Source organism: Psittacula echo (assembly GCF_963264785.1).
Source record: "Psittacula echo genome assembly, chromosome: 1".
NCBI classification, from domain to species: Eukaryota; Metazoa; Chordata; class Aves; order Psittaciformes; family Psittacidae; genus Psittacula; species Psittacula echo.
The window spans coordinates 150,938,914-150,957,019 of record NC_137735.1 but is presented as its reverse complement, the minus strand read 5'-3'; the positions used below and the strand labels follow the sequence as shown (position 1 = coordinate 150,957,019).

The 18,106-nt window shown below is 35.7% G+C and overlaps 1 protein-coding gene across 1 annotated transcript in view; it reads right to left on the bottom strand.

Moving 5' to 3' along the window:
* Positions 1–17,594, bottom strand: part of SLC16A7 (solute carrier family 16 member 7) — a gene marked incomplete at its 3' end in the record, with an annotated part of 30,625 nt that extends 13,031 nt beyond the window's left edge. The window contains exon 1 of the mRNA XM_080612957.1: positions 17,101–17,594. Within this exon, the coding sequence (XP_080469083.1) occupies positions 17,101–17,314 (214 nt within the window). The 5' untranslated portion in view covers positions 17,315–17,594. The remainder of the gene's footprint in view (positions 1–17,100) is intronic.
* Between the last annotated feature and the right edge of the window lie 512 nt (positions 17,595–18,106).

The window sequence follows — 18,106 nt, the reverse complement described above, 5'->3', positions numbered from 1 at the left end:
AATATTTATGGTCATCAACTACAAAAAAAAGTTCTGTTCCAAAATTAATTGCCCAAATTTCATGTTGACACATTTACTGTGCAATATAGTCAGATGCGGCAAAATATTTCAGCATTTTTTAGTCTATCCTTATATTTGTATTCAGAAATAAAAAAAGTGAAGCCCATGCATAAGTATTTGAAAAAATCAGTCTTTCATCTTTCTTTGGAATATCTTGGAAAAAACAAAGAAACAAGAAAGAAGAAAGGAGGGAACCAGTCAATGCTAAGTTGGAACCAAAGCACCTGTAAGAAAGTTGCAATAGAGACATCATAATACCGGGCACATATTTTTCCTAAAGTGTCATGCATGCTTCTGTGAAGGGGACAGCTGGAAACAGCATCAGTATATGATATGTGCATCACTAACACTCTTCTCAGAAAAATGATCTTTCTTCTCAGAAACCAATGCAACCAACTTGCAACTTAAGCAGGAACTGTCAGGTAGTGTATCAACATGAGCAATAGAAAATTCAGTGACAAATATGAGGTACTTGGAAGAATTAATGATGTTTCCTGCAGAAACAAAGACAATGAGTTTCTAAAGGTTAGTGTTTAGCCTCAATTATCTCCTCATTACCTCATAGGCTTGCATGAATCTAAATTAAAAACAGCTTTTCAGACCCCAAAAGTATGTTGGGGATTTAGCTTAAATAGTATTACTGTTGCTATACACAATGAACTTGGGCCATTAAAGGTTACTTCTCCTTCAAGTGAAAAACCAAAGACTTACTAATTTTTCCACTCTGAAAATAGAATACAGGTAATAATACAAATGTATAAATATTAGTAAATAAAATTATCTAAAGCAGTAGTTAATCTGAAGGTATTCATATAATAATAAATAATAAACTTCACTAAAATTATATAATTTTCAGGGTTTCACCAGGAATTTCATCAGGCATAACTCTAAGTATAGAAATGCTCCAAGGAAAATATTTAATGTTTTTCTTCCAGAGGGATAATCCTTGACATATTATGCATTCATCTCAGTGGCTGCTCCTTCTTCATCTGTGGATGGTTGCAACTGAAATATTTAGTTCAATTTGGTAATATCTGTGTTTGAGCACTTGTACTGAAAGAAAAATCACATTTCTGAAAAGATTAAAATGAATTCCAACACGGCTGCTTTCAGGGAACAAAGAAAAACTAACACTACTCTGAAACTACAGGTTCATACATAGCTATCCAGTATTTCTACTAGTTTTTCTATCTCAAAAATAATCTGTACTTAAAATCTGCTATGCCCAGACATAGACACTAAATATTCACACAAACACACATGCACACACCCCCCCACACAAACCCCCAAACAACCTGATTGTTGGGCTTCTAGTGATATAAATGAGTTGTTTTTCTCTGGTATAATAGAAAGTACTTATCACAGAATCATAGAACCATAGAATCATGCAATCATAGAATGGTTTGGGTTGGAAGGGAACTTAAAGATTATCTAATTCCAACTCCCTTGCCAGGGGCAGGGACAACCTCAGCTAGACCAGGCTGCTCAAAGCCCTGTCCAACCTGGCCTTGAACTCTTCCAGGGATGGGGTAGGCACAACTTCTTGAGGCAACCTGTTTCAGTGTCTCACCACCCTCACAGTAATTTCTTCCTAATACCTAAATCTATCTTTAAGTTGAAAGCCATTTCCCCGTTGTCCTGTCACTACATGCCCTTGTAAAAAGTCCCTCTCCAGCTTTCTTGTAGGGCCCCTTTAGGTACTGGAAGGCTTCTAGAAGGTCTCAGTGGAGCCTCCCCTTCCTGAGGCTGAACAACCCCAGCTCTCTCAGCCTATCTTCACAGGAGAGGTGCTCCAGCCCTTGATTGTCTTCATGGCCCTCCTCTGGACTCGCTCTGACAGTTCTGTGTCTCTCGTGTTGGGGACCCAAGACCTAGATGCAGTTCTCCATGTGGGGGCTCATGAGAGTGGATTAAACAGGGAGAATCACCTCTCCTGACCTGCAGGTCACACTTCTTTTAATTCAGCCCAGCATACAGTTGGCTTTCTGGGCTGTGAGCACACATTGCTGGGTCATGTTGAGACTTAGTGTTTTGCACTTTGTGCCTTGCCAAAGCAGCTAACAGTTTTTAGCTATTAAATCTGCAATTACAGCTTACTAACTGTGCAAATCAGATTGCCAAATTAATTCTGTATATTCTGTTGTTACAAAGGGAGTACTGTATTGTTGCAGATCATAAAACTGAAAAGAAAGTAAGAGGTTACATACACCACTGTCACAACTACAATTACAGCAACTTGAAAAATAAGAGGTATGTTGTTAATCTCAGAGCTAATTGTTGGGAATTAAAACAAAACCAAAACCAACAAAACAAGCAGTGCTTGCAAATATTTATTTTAGTTCTTCCCAGACACTTTCCTAAACCATATCATTATCTAGTTACAAATAATTCCCTTTTTTCTTTCTTCCTCTTTGGTGGAATGGCTCTCTTTTCTACAAATCTGTGTATATACATGTGAACACAAAAAACTGAAAATGTTCATCATACACAATTTCTTATTTATTATTCCCCATTATGATTAACAATTTTTAAACACCATCTTAAAAATCTTTGTCTACTTTTCCTGGAATCAGAATAATATTTTGTCATTTGAAAGCCTAACAGACATCACAGAGAGAAAAAAGTCATAGCAGACTTTTGAAAGACCCCGCACAGGCTATTCAGTAGTTCTTATGAATGTAGGGTTTCTTCTCTGCAACTCAAATCATTACATTTTTTCCAGATAATGCACTCACAGTGAAAATTCAGCCAACTTCAGTTAAGATTAATACTGTCATTTGGATTTCTCTGTCTTTTACAAATTGCACATCACATTAATGTTCATACAATATCCCATTTTTACCCTGCACATCACCCTACAGTTTATTTATTTTCTCACAGAATAATATTTTAAATAACTCAACTTGGAAATGATTCCTTATTTATTGTTACAGGCAAAAATATGCAATTTCAGAGAAAGCACAAGATACATGATTCTTCTTAGTTGCTCGTTTATCAAATTCTTTTATGGTCTAAATTTTGCACTATATAATTAAACTACAAATTGAAAATACTGAAATTAAACTACAAATTGAAATACCTGTGCTGTTTCCATGGACCTCTTATTGTGAGTTATGGATCATTAAATCTCATCTACATAGAATATTTGTAATGAGAAATATAAATCTAGATATATTTATAACTTGGAAGCATCCTGAGAAGTCATCACATTTAGGTCATTGTCATAACATTGTAAGATTATTTCCAAATACATTTGCTATTTAACACATATGTATCATTCAGCTTAAAATGCACTGTATAGCAAAATCTTTCTAAAACATTATTTTATTATTATTTTCATTATAATTTTTTATAAGATATAATAAAAGGCATATGGTGACTTGCAGTGGTAACAAATAGAAGCTTAAAAGTGGTAATTACCCAAATTCATTTACAGCCTGTAAATTAGATCGTGTCTGAAGAACTGCACAAAATATGTGAATAATACTTATTTCACAATGAACTGAGAGAGTGGAAAGAGTGAGGGAAGGGGGAATAAGGGAGAGAAAACAAGAGTGAGGGGTAGGGGAAAGGGAAAAGGAAAGACAAGGGGCAGGGAATTTATTTGTGTTTCAAAGATATACAAAATGAGAGCTGAGCAGTCTCATTAGATTTTGGCACCTAAGGTATTTAGAATGTAAGTGCAAAGAATAGCAGTATATTAAAGGGATCATATCAGGTACAGAATTTCACTTTTTCCCAGTATTTTACAAAAGGGGAGACTGAGAACCTGGGGTAGAGGGTGGGGGAACACATCCAGTAAAAGTAAGAATTTTTGAGGAGGTTTGTTTGTGGTTTGTTATCCTGGTTTTAGATAAGTGAGAAAATAACACGCATGTATATTGAGAAAATCTGTTAAATTGTAAAATGGTATGTAAAGGTAATACTGAATATTCTGAATATTCTTACAGGTCAAAATGACTAAAAGCAATGTAAACTGTTAAATGCCTAGAAACATGAAGAAAAAAAAAACAACTAACACACACAAAAAACAAAACAAAATAACAAACCCTAGAATAATTAAAAGCCAAAAGTTATCAAAAGATAACTTTTTGGATCCCCTTATCAAAAATATTAATGAGACTTATGTGATGTTTTCCATCTTTCAATACATTTCTTTATTTCAGTGGCACCTGAATCAGTAGCCTTTATTGAACCCTAGAGGAACTAGTAAATTTGGACAACTTAGTGAACAGGTCCAGAATTCTGAAAGTGTTCAGATGAGCAGATATTTGCATATTCCCATACCCACCTCATATACTTTTTGTCATCAGAGTTGAATTTGTCATCAAGTTGACCCTTACACCCATCTACAATAGAAAGAGCCTTTTACCTGACAGACCTTTAAAATTTTTAGATGTTTCCTATGCATAGTCACATGCCATTTATTTTGTGGATTGCATTAACAAATACACCTTCCATCTTTCCGTGAAGTGTTATTGACCAAAACTTGATGACTTCCTTTAAGGAAGGAGAAATTATGCCTTCCACTATAAAAACAGTATTTCATAAAATACATCCAATTACTGAGTGAAAGAATAATGAAAAATTAGTAGATGCAGCCTGGGACTTAAGGCAGTCCCAGGAACTATAAGGAATAAGTTATGAGGGAACTCAGCAAAGGTCTTTATGGGATTTGTATTTTGCCTGGACTAGACAGGAAACAACATGCAATAATATTCTCTTCACAGTTGTTTCCTTGCAGCAGCAGAGGATACACCCCCACAGACAAGGTGTTCTGAAAATGCAGGCGTGGAGAGATGGGAGAAATCAAGACCAGGTCTGCGTCCATGCACAGGGAATATCTGAGCTCTGCTGCAAAATGCAACATGAAGTGGGTTGGTGATGTAATGCTATTCTCTTGCACTTGCAGATAGTATTTGCATGACTTTTGATCCAGGCATATTTTCTTACATAGTGTGAAGAAATAAACAACCCACCACTGTCGGAAACCTTATTCTCCATCAAGTAACGTCAAGCAGTTTACTGATAATGATTGTGATGCATCATAAATTCAAAATAAATTAGTACCCATTAAAATATAGGCTTCCAATGATTTGTATTACAGATGCTGCCTAAACATAATGCATTCCTGAAGCCACTTTCCATCTAAGGAGCTATATTGATATTCTTCAGCCAGAACATATTAAAACAATCCAATGAAATATACCCACTTCTCTAAGGACTTAACATGTGTGCCTGTGAGGAGAATATTACTTAGGTTTAGTAATGAAAGAAGTTATTTTCTTTCCACAGCAGGAACCGTTTCTTTAGGAAATTTTAACATCTTACTGAAAGCAATTGGTTAGAAAGCTGTGTGATCTAGGCTATATGTATATCTGAACACCTTCTCAGGTAAAGTTTTTATAACATAAGGAGAAATGATCCATAAAAAATTCTATGACCAAATTTGTTCTTGTCTTAATCCCATATGCCACTTCAGCTCTGTTTCTCTGAGAATAGGGTCAAGTGCTTTGAGCTCAGATTATTGTTTACATTTGAGTAAGTAAATATGGAAAGCTAAATCACAGCAATGGTTTATATAACCTTGCATATTCTTTGCACAGGTATAAAATATGGCATTGTGTGAAAGACAAGAGAATCACCCCCACGTGTACTGTCTTTGTGAAATGGTATTTGATTTTTAAGGAACAATACATAAAATTAGAATTTGCATTGCATGAAACACTTTTATGCTTCAACATTCATTTTATTCCCAAACTGGAATAAAAATATAAAGTCTCAGAATTTTCAGCTGAATTAAAACTCTTCGAATAAGTCACTCTAAAATATCACAAATATCTGTCATACAAACAAACATATGAAATTTAACTATCTGGCATTTGCATGATCTAATTCTTCCTCTTAGCTATTCAAAATAATTGCAAACATTTTGTTTCAGGTCATTTAGTATTATATTGCATCTCATTACCAAATCATCTGAAAAAAATTGCAGCACTACAGTTTATTAATTTAACACAAGTCAAATTGCTGGACTGTGTTGCTTATTACTGTATATGCAGTCACATAACACACACTGGACCTTACTCTGAGTTGAACTGCCCTATCATATTCTGGGAGGTGTAGTCCTTCGGCAAGTCCAGCCCATAGGAGAGAGGGGTTTTTGAGGTGGGTTTTTTTTTTTTTTAGCAAACCTTTCTTTTTGAGATTTTATGTAACTTTCTATGACAATAAAAATGTGTTAATCAAAAATTATTTTCAGGCCATCAGCACCTACAACCATCTCTAATGTTGAATACTTCTCTTCTCACGTGAGAATTATATAATTTCAGGTCACTAGCTGAAAGTGCTTTGTTACAGCCTGTTGCTTCAACGAATAACTAGAATGATCCTTACAGTCACGGTGCCCCATTCTCCACTCCTCACTGTGCTTTGCAGCACTGGAACTCTATGGAATCCAATAAATTAAAATTGAATGTAGGAGACTCATACTTCAGGTCAAATTGTACTTTGTCCTTAGATTTTTATTTTTTATTTTTGAAGCAGAGATAATTTTACTGACAAATGAGTCAAATGTTTAATCAAATTACTTTATTAAAGTGAATACCACCAGTTTTTTCAAACACTGTAAATTCTCAAAGCTAATCTTCTATATTTTATTTATATTTTATTTGGAGGAAAATACATGACTCATTTATGGATGTCTTTTTAATGAGAGCCTCTGGAAGCACTTAAGTCATTGAAGGTATGCTCTCAAGAGATATTGTTGTTACAAACACCTATGGATAGGATATTTGCATAAATATATAAACATATTTATATGTTGACTTTAGACTGGTAAAAAATTTATTTTAACCTTTTAACCACGGTGTCCATACTTGGAATAGGGTCCCAGGCAGTTATTTCACATGTCTCTAATAAAAACGTAACATCACCAGTGAAAAGCGTCACTCATCACTATGTATACCAATGAATCTGTTGGAAGGTTTTCTACTGTCGTTTGGTTTTTTTTTTAATCCAGTGTCATAAGCTAACTGTGACTCTAGAACATTTGGCTATAAGTTCAGAGAAAACCTGCAGATTCACCATATGTAACACATGACCTAAAGTTCTTTATCAATAATGGTCTTGATAAATAATGCCCCTGCTCTTGCAGGGGGGTTGGACTAGATGATCTTTTGAGGTCCCTTCCAACCCTTGGGATTCTGTGATTCTGTGAATAATGGGCCTATTTTACTTCAATTCTTTTCTTTTCCTGTATTTTGCTGGCCAGATGTTCAGGTAAATTAACTAACTAACTAACTAACTAACTAATCTTTATATCATCATAAGTAACGTTATGCTGCTTCTCACCAGCTTTAAAACATTATGTACCATAATTAAATGTTTCATGGTAAGTTACAGAGTCTTGGTTTCCTATGGATTTAATAGTTCCTGCATTGACAGTCTTTAAGTAGAATATTCAGAAGTAAAACTTCTTGTACTTTGTTTATTTACTTGCTGCTCTGGAATTTAAAGCTGTTCTGATTAGGCAAATAAAACCAGATTCAGCTACTTAATTACACACACTCAAAGCTTAGCAACATCATAATTAGGAGAGGTCAATTCTGCAACATAGGTACATGCCAATAATTCAAACAGTTAAGAACAAAATTGCTCTTGAAGCATTTCTGAGTGAAACTTGACTTCCAAGGACACAAGATTACTCCTCCTTCTAGGGAAGGCCGAAAAGGACACCTGCCACCTCTCTTTGCCAGTCCAACTCTGAAGCCACTGCAGTCTTTGGAAATTCATAACATTAAGTTATATTTTACAATGTATAAAATAACAAGATTATAATCAGCACACATGTGCAAATCTGGAAGCAGCATGTGCAGGACAGAGAAGCTCATTCTTGTAAAAAAAAATCAGTCAACTTCTGCTCCTGGAAAACAAAGAATTTCTCTAGAGGAGAGCAGTATGAGTAAGGTTTGTACAGACAAAATTGGTACTGCCAGCTGATACTTACAGGGAAGTGTTACAAAAGAGGCCTTTAAGTCATCAAGACTAGAAGAAAATATAACAGATCCATAGATTTTTATCAGTTTACAATCAGCTACAAAAGATTGTAAACTTGGTCAATTATTAGACAAACTAGCTATTCTCCTGGTTGTGTTTTTTTCTTAGCTGATGATGGAAGAAAGGGAATTATGGGTATCAGGAAACTCATTGTAAAATTAGAGAAGATTTACAAGTTAATAAGTAATCTTAAAATTACCAGGTGTTTTTAATAGTTTCAAAACTGGTACAACTGAATCAACGTAACTGAAACATGGGGGAATTACAACACATGCAATATATAAGAGGTAAATTAAAGAAGAAAAATCAAACTTTAACCAGAACAAGCTCAAAATCACTAACCATGGGTACATATCTCTAACAGGAACATTCTTAGATTTAAGGTCTCTAAGGAGTGAAATATAATGTATGAGTATAGGGCAACAACCATGTAGGGTAGCATCACCTCAGGTTTGTGCCAATCTTCCTCTAGATTCCTTTATCACTCAAAAGACACAGAAGTTTTTAAAACAAGATTTATTTGATGTGTTTTGAACATTTAACTTGGGAAGGGATGAATAAGAAATTCCTGGGTTTACTGACTGACAATAGATGTCTGGACAACTGGATCAAATCTGGTGCGTAGGCTGAGAAAGACTAAATAGGAATCCTGGCCATAAAATCTCTAGCTACTATCGTTAAAAAGCTGTAAGGGTAGCGCTACTTCTTTCAAAGTTTTCTAAAACTCAAAGCATTTAATGATAAGTTCCCATCATCAGTGAGAAAGTGTTGTTAGAAGTGTTTGAACTGGAGAAGGAAATTAATGTATTATTGCACAATACAGTCTCCTATTTTAATCACATTCTTTCATTTGGTTGGCCAGTCGTAGTACATATTTGCCTCAACAAAAGTCAGGTAACACTGCACTGAAAATTATTAACTGCTTCTTGACAATTAAAAAAACCCTTCCAATATTTGTGGAAAAGAAAGGTAACCTTTCCTTTTGGTTTTATGCATGAACATGTGTTACCTGCCGAAGATGCAGAGTTTTTTGTGCTCTTTGACATAAGCAATCTTAATAGAATATCACTGTTACATGAAAAGGTTTTGACTCATTAAAAACTCTTCATATGTTTCTCTATGTCTCACATGTGACCTCTGCAAAAAAAAAATCTTCAAAGCTAGTTAATCAATTAAAATAATGTTTAAGTCATGTTTAAATTCAAAACCACCTCATTCTTTGATTTCTGTTGCTCTCCTGGCATCAGCATAAACCCATCACTAAGTCCCTGGTCCACTTACCTCTGTTAACAAATATAGATTTATGTCTTCATGTACCACAGTAAAAGTCTCAGCTGTTGCCATTTGATACTGGCTTAGAATATTTCCTAAACATATCAGTGCAACTCTGTTTTTCTTGAATATATCCTTCAAAATAAACAAAGGAATAGTTCTTAGATATTCCAAAACAATGGGCCAGTAAAATTCTATAATAAGTTCTTTGTAAAGTGCTGGGTTTATTATTTTATTTGAAGTGCTGGTGTGACTACAATGTTATACAAAAGCTTTTCCTTCCCCACAGTACTTCTCTGGTATCTGCTTAAATATCTCATGGTTTCCAGTTGTGCAAGACCATTGTTTCATTACCTTTGAATTACCCGACACACATCACAAATACAACCATTGTATGATCCAGTGATATGAAAAACTATATGGGAACTAATCCAACATTATTAGTACACAGAAAATAAGCATTCTTTCGTCAAAGATTTACAAGCTCAATGAACATATCAAAGGCCTATGTTTGTCCCTTGATATCTTTCTTAAACATACCCAAAGCTTAAGCCTCTTAGAAAATGCATTTTACGATGCATGTTATTTATTATTGTTTGACTTTGGCCCATCACTTGAAACAAAGTGGGAGAGAAAAAAGAATCTTTTTTTCAGATAAAAAAGCCATCAATATTGATTACTTACAGAAATGCCTCAGTATAAAACCAAATGAAGATTAAAACAAACACAAAGCCTTAAACAGGAAAAGAGTAGTTAATTAATGTTCATTAGGTAATCCACATTGCCTACTTATATGCAAATAAGAACTGTTTTAGTAAAGGGTTTGAGTTAATTAAATTTAAATTACCACAAATATTTCTATGATATGCATCAATTCATTACTAATAACCTATGTTTTGGATACCTCTTTGGAAAGAGGTTGGTAGTAGCACAGTGGGACTTCTTCATCGCATAACGTCTTTCTGACAATTATTCAAAATTAATGTAAGCATGTAATAAAAGACAGAAAATACCAACCCTTATTTCTCTCAGTGAGCACATGTCCTTAACTTTGAAACTGGCTTCCTGAGTGTGGCTCAGTAGCTTCCAGTAAAAACTAAATTTCATGAAAACTTGAAAAAATAGGATCCCCAAAAGGCACAGAATATTTAACAGTTAGGTCTTACATAGAGAGTTGCAAAGTAAAATAACAGCTTGCTCCTGTAGATAGGACAAGACAGCTGTTTGAAAATAAAAGTATAATCCCATCTATGCATAAAACCATCTACAACAGTTCAGCATTTTATCATCTTTCTTCCCATGATGATTTTAAAGAGTGTTTTCTAAACTTTAGGGAAGGCCTGTCTTTAAAACAAGCATTGCTACTCCAGAACACTGCCCTACCAGGTACAGTTTTACTAAAAATCAGAGCCTTCCAAGAAACATTACGAAGTGGCTGTATTATCCTTAGGAAGCTTTATCAAGCTTCTTTAGTATTCAGGTCTTCTATTTTTAAAAACTGAACTACTGTAAATTTATAATATTTTTGTTGCTATTGATATCTCTTTTTTTTGTATTTATCTCCACTTGTTAGTAAGGTTCAAACTGCTCTGCTCTTCAGTCACCTCGTTATGCCTTCTTTTACTTTAAGTCTCAAATTAACTTGACATAGATGTTTTGCGTCTATTTTAGGCTAAATGTGAAGTATTCCCTTATGCCCATGAGGCATTCAGAAAGTTGATAAGTTCTGCTTTCAAGGACACTCTAAATGAGGTTATCAACATTCAACATTTTGCATATTCTGATGGAGGAAAACACTTGTCCCTGACAACAAAGGATCTCCATCTCTTCATGAAATCTCTTCTCCATCTCTTTATCCATGGCCACTGAATGTCTTATGCCAGTATTTGTAAAACCAAAATAAGAAACTGTTACCAGGGAGGAAGAAAAGTGTAGGAGTCCAGCTCCTGTCCAAAAGTAAAAATCCATAACCATCTGTTGTTTGTGTTACATGGATTTCACAACTGTCATCTCCACGGTGCACGCCATTTCATCTTCACAGCAATATCACCAAAACACCCACTGAGATAAAATCACAAATATTTTGAACATACCATATGATATGTTATTTTTCAAATTAATATTTGGAAAATCAAAATGAGAACTTGTCTATAGATTATTTTTGTCTTGTCACATGAAAAATCCTTTAAGGGTTTGCTCCTCTTTGGAAATACTTAACCTCAAACTTGAATAACTTAAGAAATACAGAAGAGAGAGGAAGTTATTAAATGCTTAATTTTTTAAGTGTGTTTTGAAAAACGCTAATGACCACTACTCACACTTACATAGCATCTTTTCAAAGATGCTTTTTGAAGGTGCTTTTAAAATTATTTACTTAGAAATATCATCTAGAATTTAAACTAACCTTTTTGTTTGTGAACGTTGGACCAGCAAGACTATACCACATTTCACAGATGGGTATGGCTTGAAGGATTTATCATAGAATCATCTCTCAAGCTAATTTCTATAACCAATGTCACATCCAAAACAAAAACAAACCCAAACATTAAAATAAACAAACAAACAAATAAATAAAAACACCACAACAAAAAACCCCAAAACAGCAAAACCCAAACCCAAACCTGAAATTGTACTTGAAAAAAATTACAGAAAAAGACTTTAAGACCAGTGAATAAACCAACTGCTTTTTCCCTAAGGAAATCTAAAACTCAAGGTCAGCTGTGTCTGAAATCACCAGACCTGTCACATGGCTTTCATAGCTGCCACTAAGACTCCTATCAAACCTATACTGAGAGCAATGAAAACATTTTTACTGGAAACAGATCATGCTCTGATAAGAAGCTCTCTAATCACCTTTGGCTTTTAACACTGTGCAAAGCGAAAGGTGAAGTTTTGAAGAAGAATGAACGAAGAATTTGAGGACAAACGTATTTGATCTTTTCCTTGAGTTCCTTAATGTTTGTGTATTAGAGCATAAATGTGACTCATACGTATGTGAATACATAGTTTGTGTACATAAGAATATATACATGCATAGATGTTTTATAAATATGTTTTTGTAAACATAAAGAAACACAGGTTGCCCTGTCAGGATAACGCACATAATTCCATTTTATCCCAGTGCCTATCCTCCAGTAACAAAATTCTGGTGGTCTCATTCACAGTCCCTCGGGTGTAGGAGTCCATCACAAACCATCACATTTAATATAATACAATCGACAGTCTCTGCTCGAGAGAGACAGAAGAAGGAGTTGCCATGGAGACTGAACTATTGGTCTTCTCCAGAGGATGCTTTTTTCAAGCACAAGATGAACAGTGGAGTCCATGCAATACCTGTAGCCTTGATCACATCACAGGATCTTGCTTTTTGGGATGGCTTTTTAGTAAACTCTTACAAACATCCAGGAGATAAGAGAGGGGTGTGGGGAGGGGAGAGAGAGCTTAAGAAAACAAACAACCAAAAAAAAATTAAACAAAAACAATAACAAACTCCAGTATGAAAGTGAATGTTATGCCAGACAGAGAAGGGAAGAGTTTCATATTGATTTGATTTATCAGATTTGTCACCTCTGCCTAGTGCTGTCCTAATGGGGTGAATGCTGTGCTTGACCTGTTTGCTGGAATTAACCAGGACTGCAGGAGACCATATGGATTGCCAGATGGTCTGCTATAATTTAATGCCATTTATTCTAAGTATGAAGTAAGTGATAAACATAATTAACATTCTTCTAGCTCTTTACTGGATGCTTTTTATTAGGTTTTTAGTTCAGGTTTTTGGTTGTTTTTTTTTTTCCAGGCATTGAAAGGTAAGTTAATACCTTGTTACTGAAACACAGATGCTAGCTAATTACTGCAAGAGGCTGGAGTCTCTAAAGCAGAGTGTCTGCACAGACTCCAACTTATTCACTGACCCCACTGTGATGATTAATAGATTGAATGCTAAACTCTAATGAGGATGACAGATCTTAGATGTTTTCAGGTTACCTTAATTAGCAGTCAGATGAACAAAGTTCATCACAGACATACATATCATACTTCATAGTAAACAATGCACCTTGTACTCATTTCTAAACGTGTGTTTCACATTACAGCACATCAAATGCTAAGGAATCAAACCACCTTGAGAGAGTAAAAACAATGGAATGACTTCCTTCAGAAATGTTTTTCCTAATTGCTATTTCATATTTTGCCAGTGATTGTCTAAATGGCCTAGTTTTGAGGAAGTCGTTCTAGAGAGGCTATGGCTTCAAAGAGTGTTTATATCAGGCATGGTTGTCATTCTCAGTATTTTAAAACCACAAATCTGTAAAAAGATACCTAAACAACTTTGACTAGTGTTTCTGTACTGATAATCTTCATAGTGACTGGGGTAGATGTTAGCAGAATGAACCGTAAATCATTTTGTAATTTTTAATGTCAACGTACATGTGAAGTTAGTATGCTGGTACCCAGAACAGTAAAAAGAAGTGCTAGAGAAAAGGCAGAAGTACTGAATGCTTTTTATTTTACATGAAAAGCTGTGTTTGTTGAACAGATACAAATGATCACAGCTAAACATCCAGCCTACCAGTGTGAAGGCTGCCTGCAAGGATGCTGGAGAGGGACTCTTCATAAGGGACTGTAGCATTCAGGGATGGGTGTTGGGACCAGTCTTGTTCAACACCTTTGTTGTCAACATGGACAGTGGGATTGAGTGCACCTTCAGCACCAAGCTGTGTGATTTGGTAGATACGCTGGAGGGAAGGAATGCCATTCAGAGGGACCTTGACACACTTGTCAGGTGGGCCAACACCAACCTTATGAAGTTTAACCATGGCAAGTGCAAGGTCCTACACTTGGGTCAGAGCAATCCCAGGCACAGCTACAGGTTGGCGGAGAAGAGATTCAGAGCAGCCCTGTGGAGAAGGACTTGGAGGTGCTGGTTGATGAGAAACTGAACATGAGCCAGCTTCAATGTGTGCTTGCAGCCCAGAAAGCCAACCGTATCCTGGGCTGCATCAAAAGGAGCATGACCAGCAGGTCGAAGGAGGTGATCCTGCCCCTCTACTCTCTTGAGACCTCACTTGGAGTATTGTGTGAAGTTCTGGTGTTCTCAACATAAAAAGGACATGGAGCTGTTGGTGCAAGTCCAGAGGAGGGCCACGAGGATGATCAGGGGACTGGAGCACCTCCCGTATGAAGATAGGCTGAGAAAGTTGGGGCTGTTCAGCCTGGAGAAGAGAAGTCTGCGTGGAGACCTCATAGCAGCCTTCCAGTATCTGAAGGGGGGCTATAGGAATGCTGGGGAGGGACTCTTCATCAGGGACTGTAGTGGTAGGACAAGGGGTAATGGGGTCAAACTTAAACAGGGGAAGTTTAGATTAGATATAAGGAAACATTGTTCTTTACTGTGAGGGTGGTGGGGCACTGGAATAGGTTGCCCAAGGAAGTTGCAAATGCTCCATCCCTGGCAGTGTTCAAGGCCGAGTTGGACAGAGCCTTGGATGACATGGTTTAGTGTGAGGTATCCCTGCCCATGGCAGGAGGATTGGAACTAGATGATTTTAAGGTCCTTTCCAACCCTAACCTTTCTATGAGTTTATGATTTGCACCTGTACTGTTAATAAAATTTGTCAAACATGGATATCAGAATGATAGCAGAAATGAATGACAGAAATGGCATAAATTAAATGTTATTCAAAGAGTAAAACAAAAGTACCTGTGCTATAAAGTAAATCTGCCTTTAGAAAATATAACTTTCATTTGAAAAAGTGGTGAAAAAGGGTCCAGGTGAAAAGTCACAGCATAGGGAAAGCAAAAACAAACTTCAGCATTTCAACACTTGTGTTTTTCCCTTGTTCCACATGGGTCCAGCCCTTGTTCAGTGGCCTCAACAGTTACACGTCTATACTCCACAGTGTGAATGCTTTAGCAAGCCTTCAGAAGTGACTACATTAGAAGGGACCTGAATGTGATGGGACCTATCCACTCTTTTACTTCACTCTTGATTGCATTAGTTCAAGATACTTCTTCACCTGGTATGTTTTGGTGAATCAGTTACAGTTGTTAGTCCTATAAAATCCTGTAGGATTCTCTACTAGTATATGAATAAGTTACGATTTTCTACTACGTGAATAAAAAAGGGATAAAAAAATACCTGAACAGCAAGCTTTTGTTGATATTGACACCACCTGTCATGATGCCTGTATAAGGTCCCCATCTCCCCCAGCATTTGAAAGAAGGATCCATTTTTCCATCCCATTAACTGAAAAATATTTACCTGAGGTGCTTGAGCTAAAGCTATGCTGACTGCAGGTTCATTTTTACAGTCAGAAGGGAAAAACAGCTACTTAGAGAGAACCACCCAGGTAGCCTGATTTCCTCTCTGTAAGTACTTACCGCTCTTCCCTGACTGCTAAATGATGTAGAGTCATTCAGGTGTCAAAACATAGGTGGGTTGAAATCAGAGATAAAAACAAGACTTCATGCTTCCTTCAATAGGTTGCTTACTGGACCTGGCAATACCGCACTTTACTATTATACAGACAACACTTCTGAAAAATATTGGAGCGGTGCTCTTCAGTGACTAAAGATACTGAATCTCATTGTGCTATTTACACAATATTTTCTGTTTCTATGTATATACATTTATACATTTGTATATATACATACACACATATACATAAATGCATGCATTTAATTGCCTCATCACTGCAAACAGTCTGATATGTTCCAAGTGATTACCTTGTAACATTCAAAGAAAGGGCAATGTCAGGTCTATTATAAAATAATTATAAAATATTATAACATAGCCTGTTATTCAAACTTCTGAACTTGCCTGAAAAATTGTTTTGCCTAAGTAACGGCTAGCTCCCACCAATACTTAAAAAAATAAATAATCTGAAAGAATGAAGAAATCAAGTAAAATCTAAGTCTTAGAATCTAATGGACACAAAACCTACCAAAGCAGGTTTGACACTTAGTACTTAAACATGGCTTTATACTTTAAAAGACTTTTTCATCTGTCATGCTCCTTACTTGCTTACTCACAAGAAAAAAAGATATCAGAGAATTTATATTCACTGTTCATTTCAGTCCCAAAGCTAATATTTTCTATATATTAGCTGTCATACAGATGGCATGTAGGAAACATCATTCTCGGCCTAAATGGAAAGTACGATTTTATTTTAGGGCAACTAAGGACAAGACACAAAACCTCCCTCTACAGAGGAATACCTGTGTCTGACTAATGAACCCTCATTGCTATTATAATTTTCTGTGTTTAAGCTCCATCATCTGACTTCCTGAGAGATCTCACAGAGGCAGTGGAAACTGACCAAATGTACCTACAGCCCCAGGAGAAGTTACATTGATTTGTTAGAAACTGTTGACTCTCAGAAACTAAATTTAGGGTAAGATTGCTAAACAGAATTAGGTAGAGGAACAAACAAAAGGCCCTAAGGGGAAATCAAAAAGGAAGAGAATACAGAAAGCTTTAAAAAGGAAAGTAAACAGTGCTTTAATGATGATGTGGCTACCAGTAGTCTCTGATAAAGTGATATGATACATGATATGATATATGATTCTTTTTATAATATAAAAAGAAGCATGTGTTTTGGTAAATTCTTTTGGTAATAACAATAAAGTCAGGTAGCAATTAATCTTAAATACTTTAAGACCTTAGAAAAATAAAACCACTTATGATATTTGCAAATTTAACAAATATCTTACCTCCGGCATACATGACAGCCAACATTATCGATGATATCCAAGCTATCTCACTATATGATGTGTGGAAGATTTCTTGTATTTCTTTGAAGAATACTGTGATGGCTTTAGGGAATGCATAGGAAAATCCAATGGAGATAAAAGCACCAAAGACCACAACCCATCCCCAACCTCCATCTGGAGGTGGGTACTCTGGTGCTGCTGTTGCGGGTGGCATATTCGATCTATGTCTCTTCTCCAATTAGGCTGAAAGAGAAAAGAAGACACAAGGTTTTAAACAGCTTGCTTTTTTTTGTTTTGTTTTGTTTTTGTTTTAGAAAACTACAGTATTCAATCATTATCTGCAGGGATTAGAAAGAATCCTCAGAGCAGAGACAAATGTCCAGCTTTCATGGGGACACAGAATGCGAGTACCTGTTTTTAAAAGCTAAATCTGTTCTGCAAAAAAAGTTGTGGAAGAATATTTGCAATATACCATTCAGTATCTGACAACTGTTACAAATTACTGATCTCGGCCACTTAAGTTGCATTTGCAATTAGTCACTTCTTGGAAAGTGATGTGTTTGTGCGGGTTAATTTACGTAGTTCTACTTTCTACAGCATGGATTTAGCACAGGAATGAAACAGAAAAAAAAATCAATTGTGGAAATCTGACTTATAGGAAACAACAGGAAAAAATTACAGTAAATTATCAGTAAATGCTATTGTGTTACTAAGATTTACTGGTACCTCACAAAAATCATCAGCACCAACAGTAAAGAGTAAATTCATTACTTTTTTTTTTTTTTTGTCATGTGCTGTCATTATCCATTTTTTGACTTTGTTGATATTTCCTGCTTATCAAATAAGAACATCTAAAAGGTGGGTTCTAAGCAGAGTTTTAAAATTCCCCATGTATCCATAAAATAAATACAAAATCTTAGAATCCCATATTGTACTCCTATTTTAAAAATTTTCATCTTCATTTAGTTACGTTGATCTTACTTTCAGGAACAAGGTGAAGCTTGAT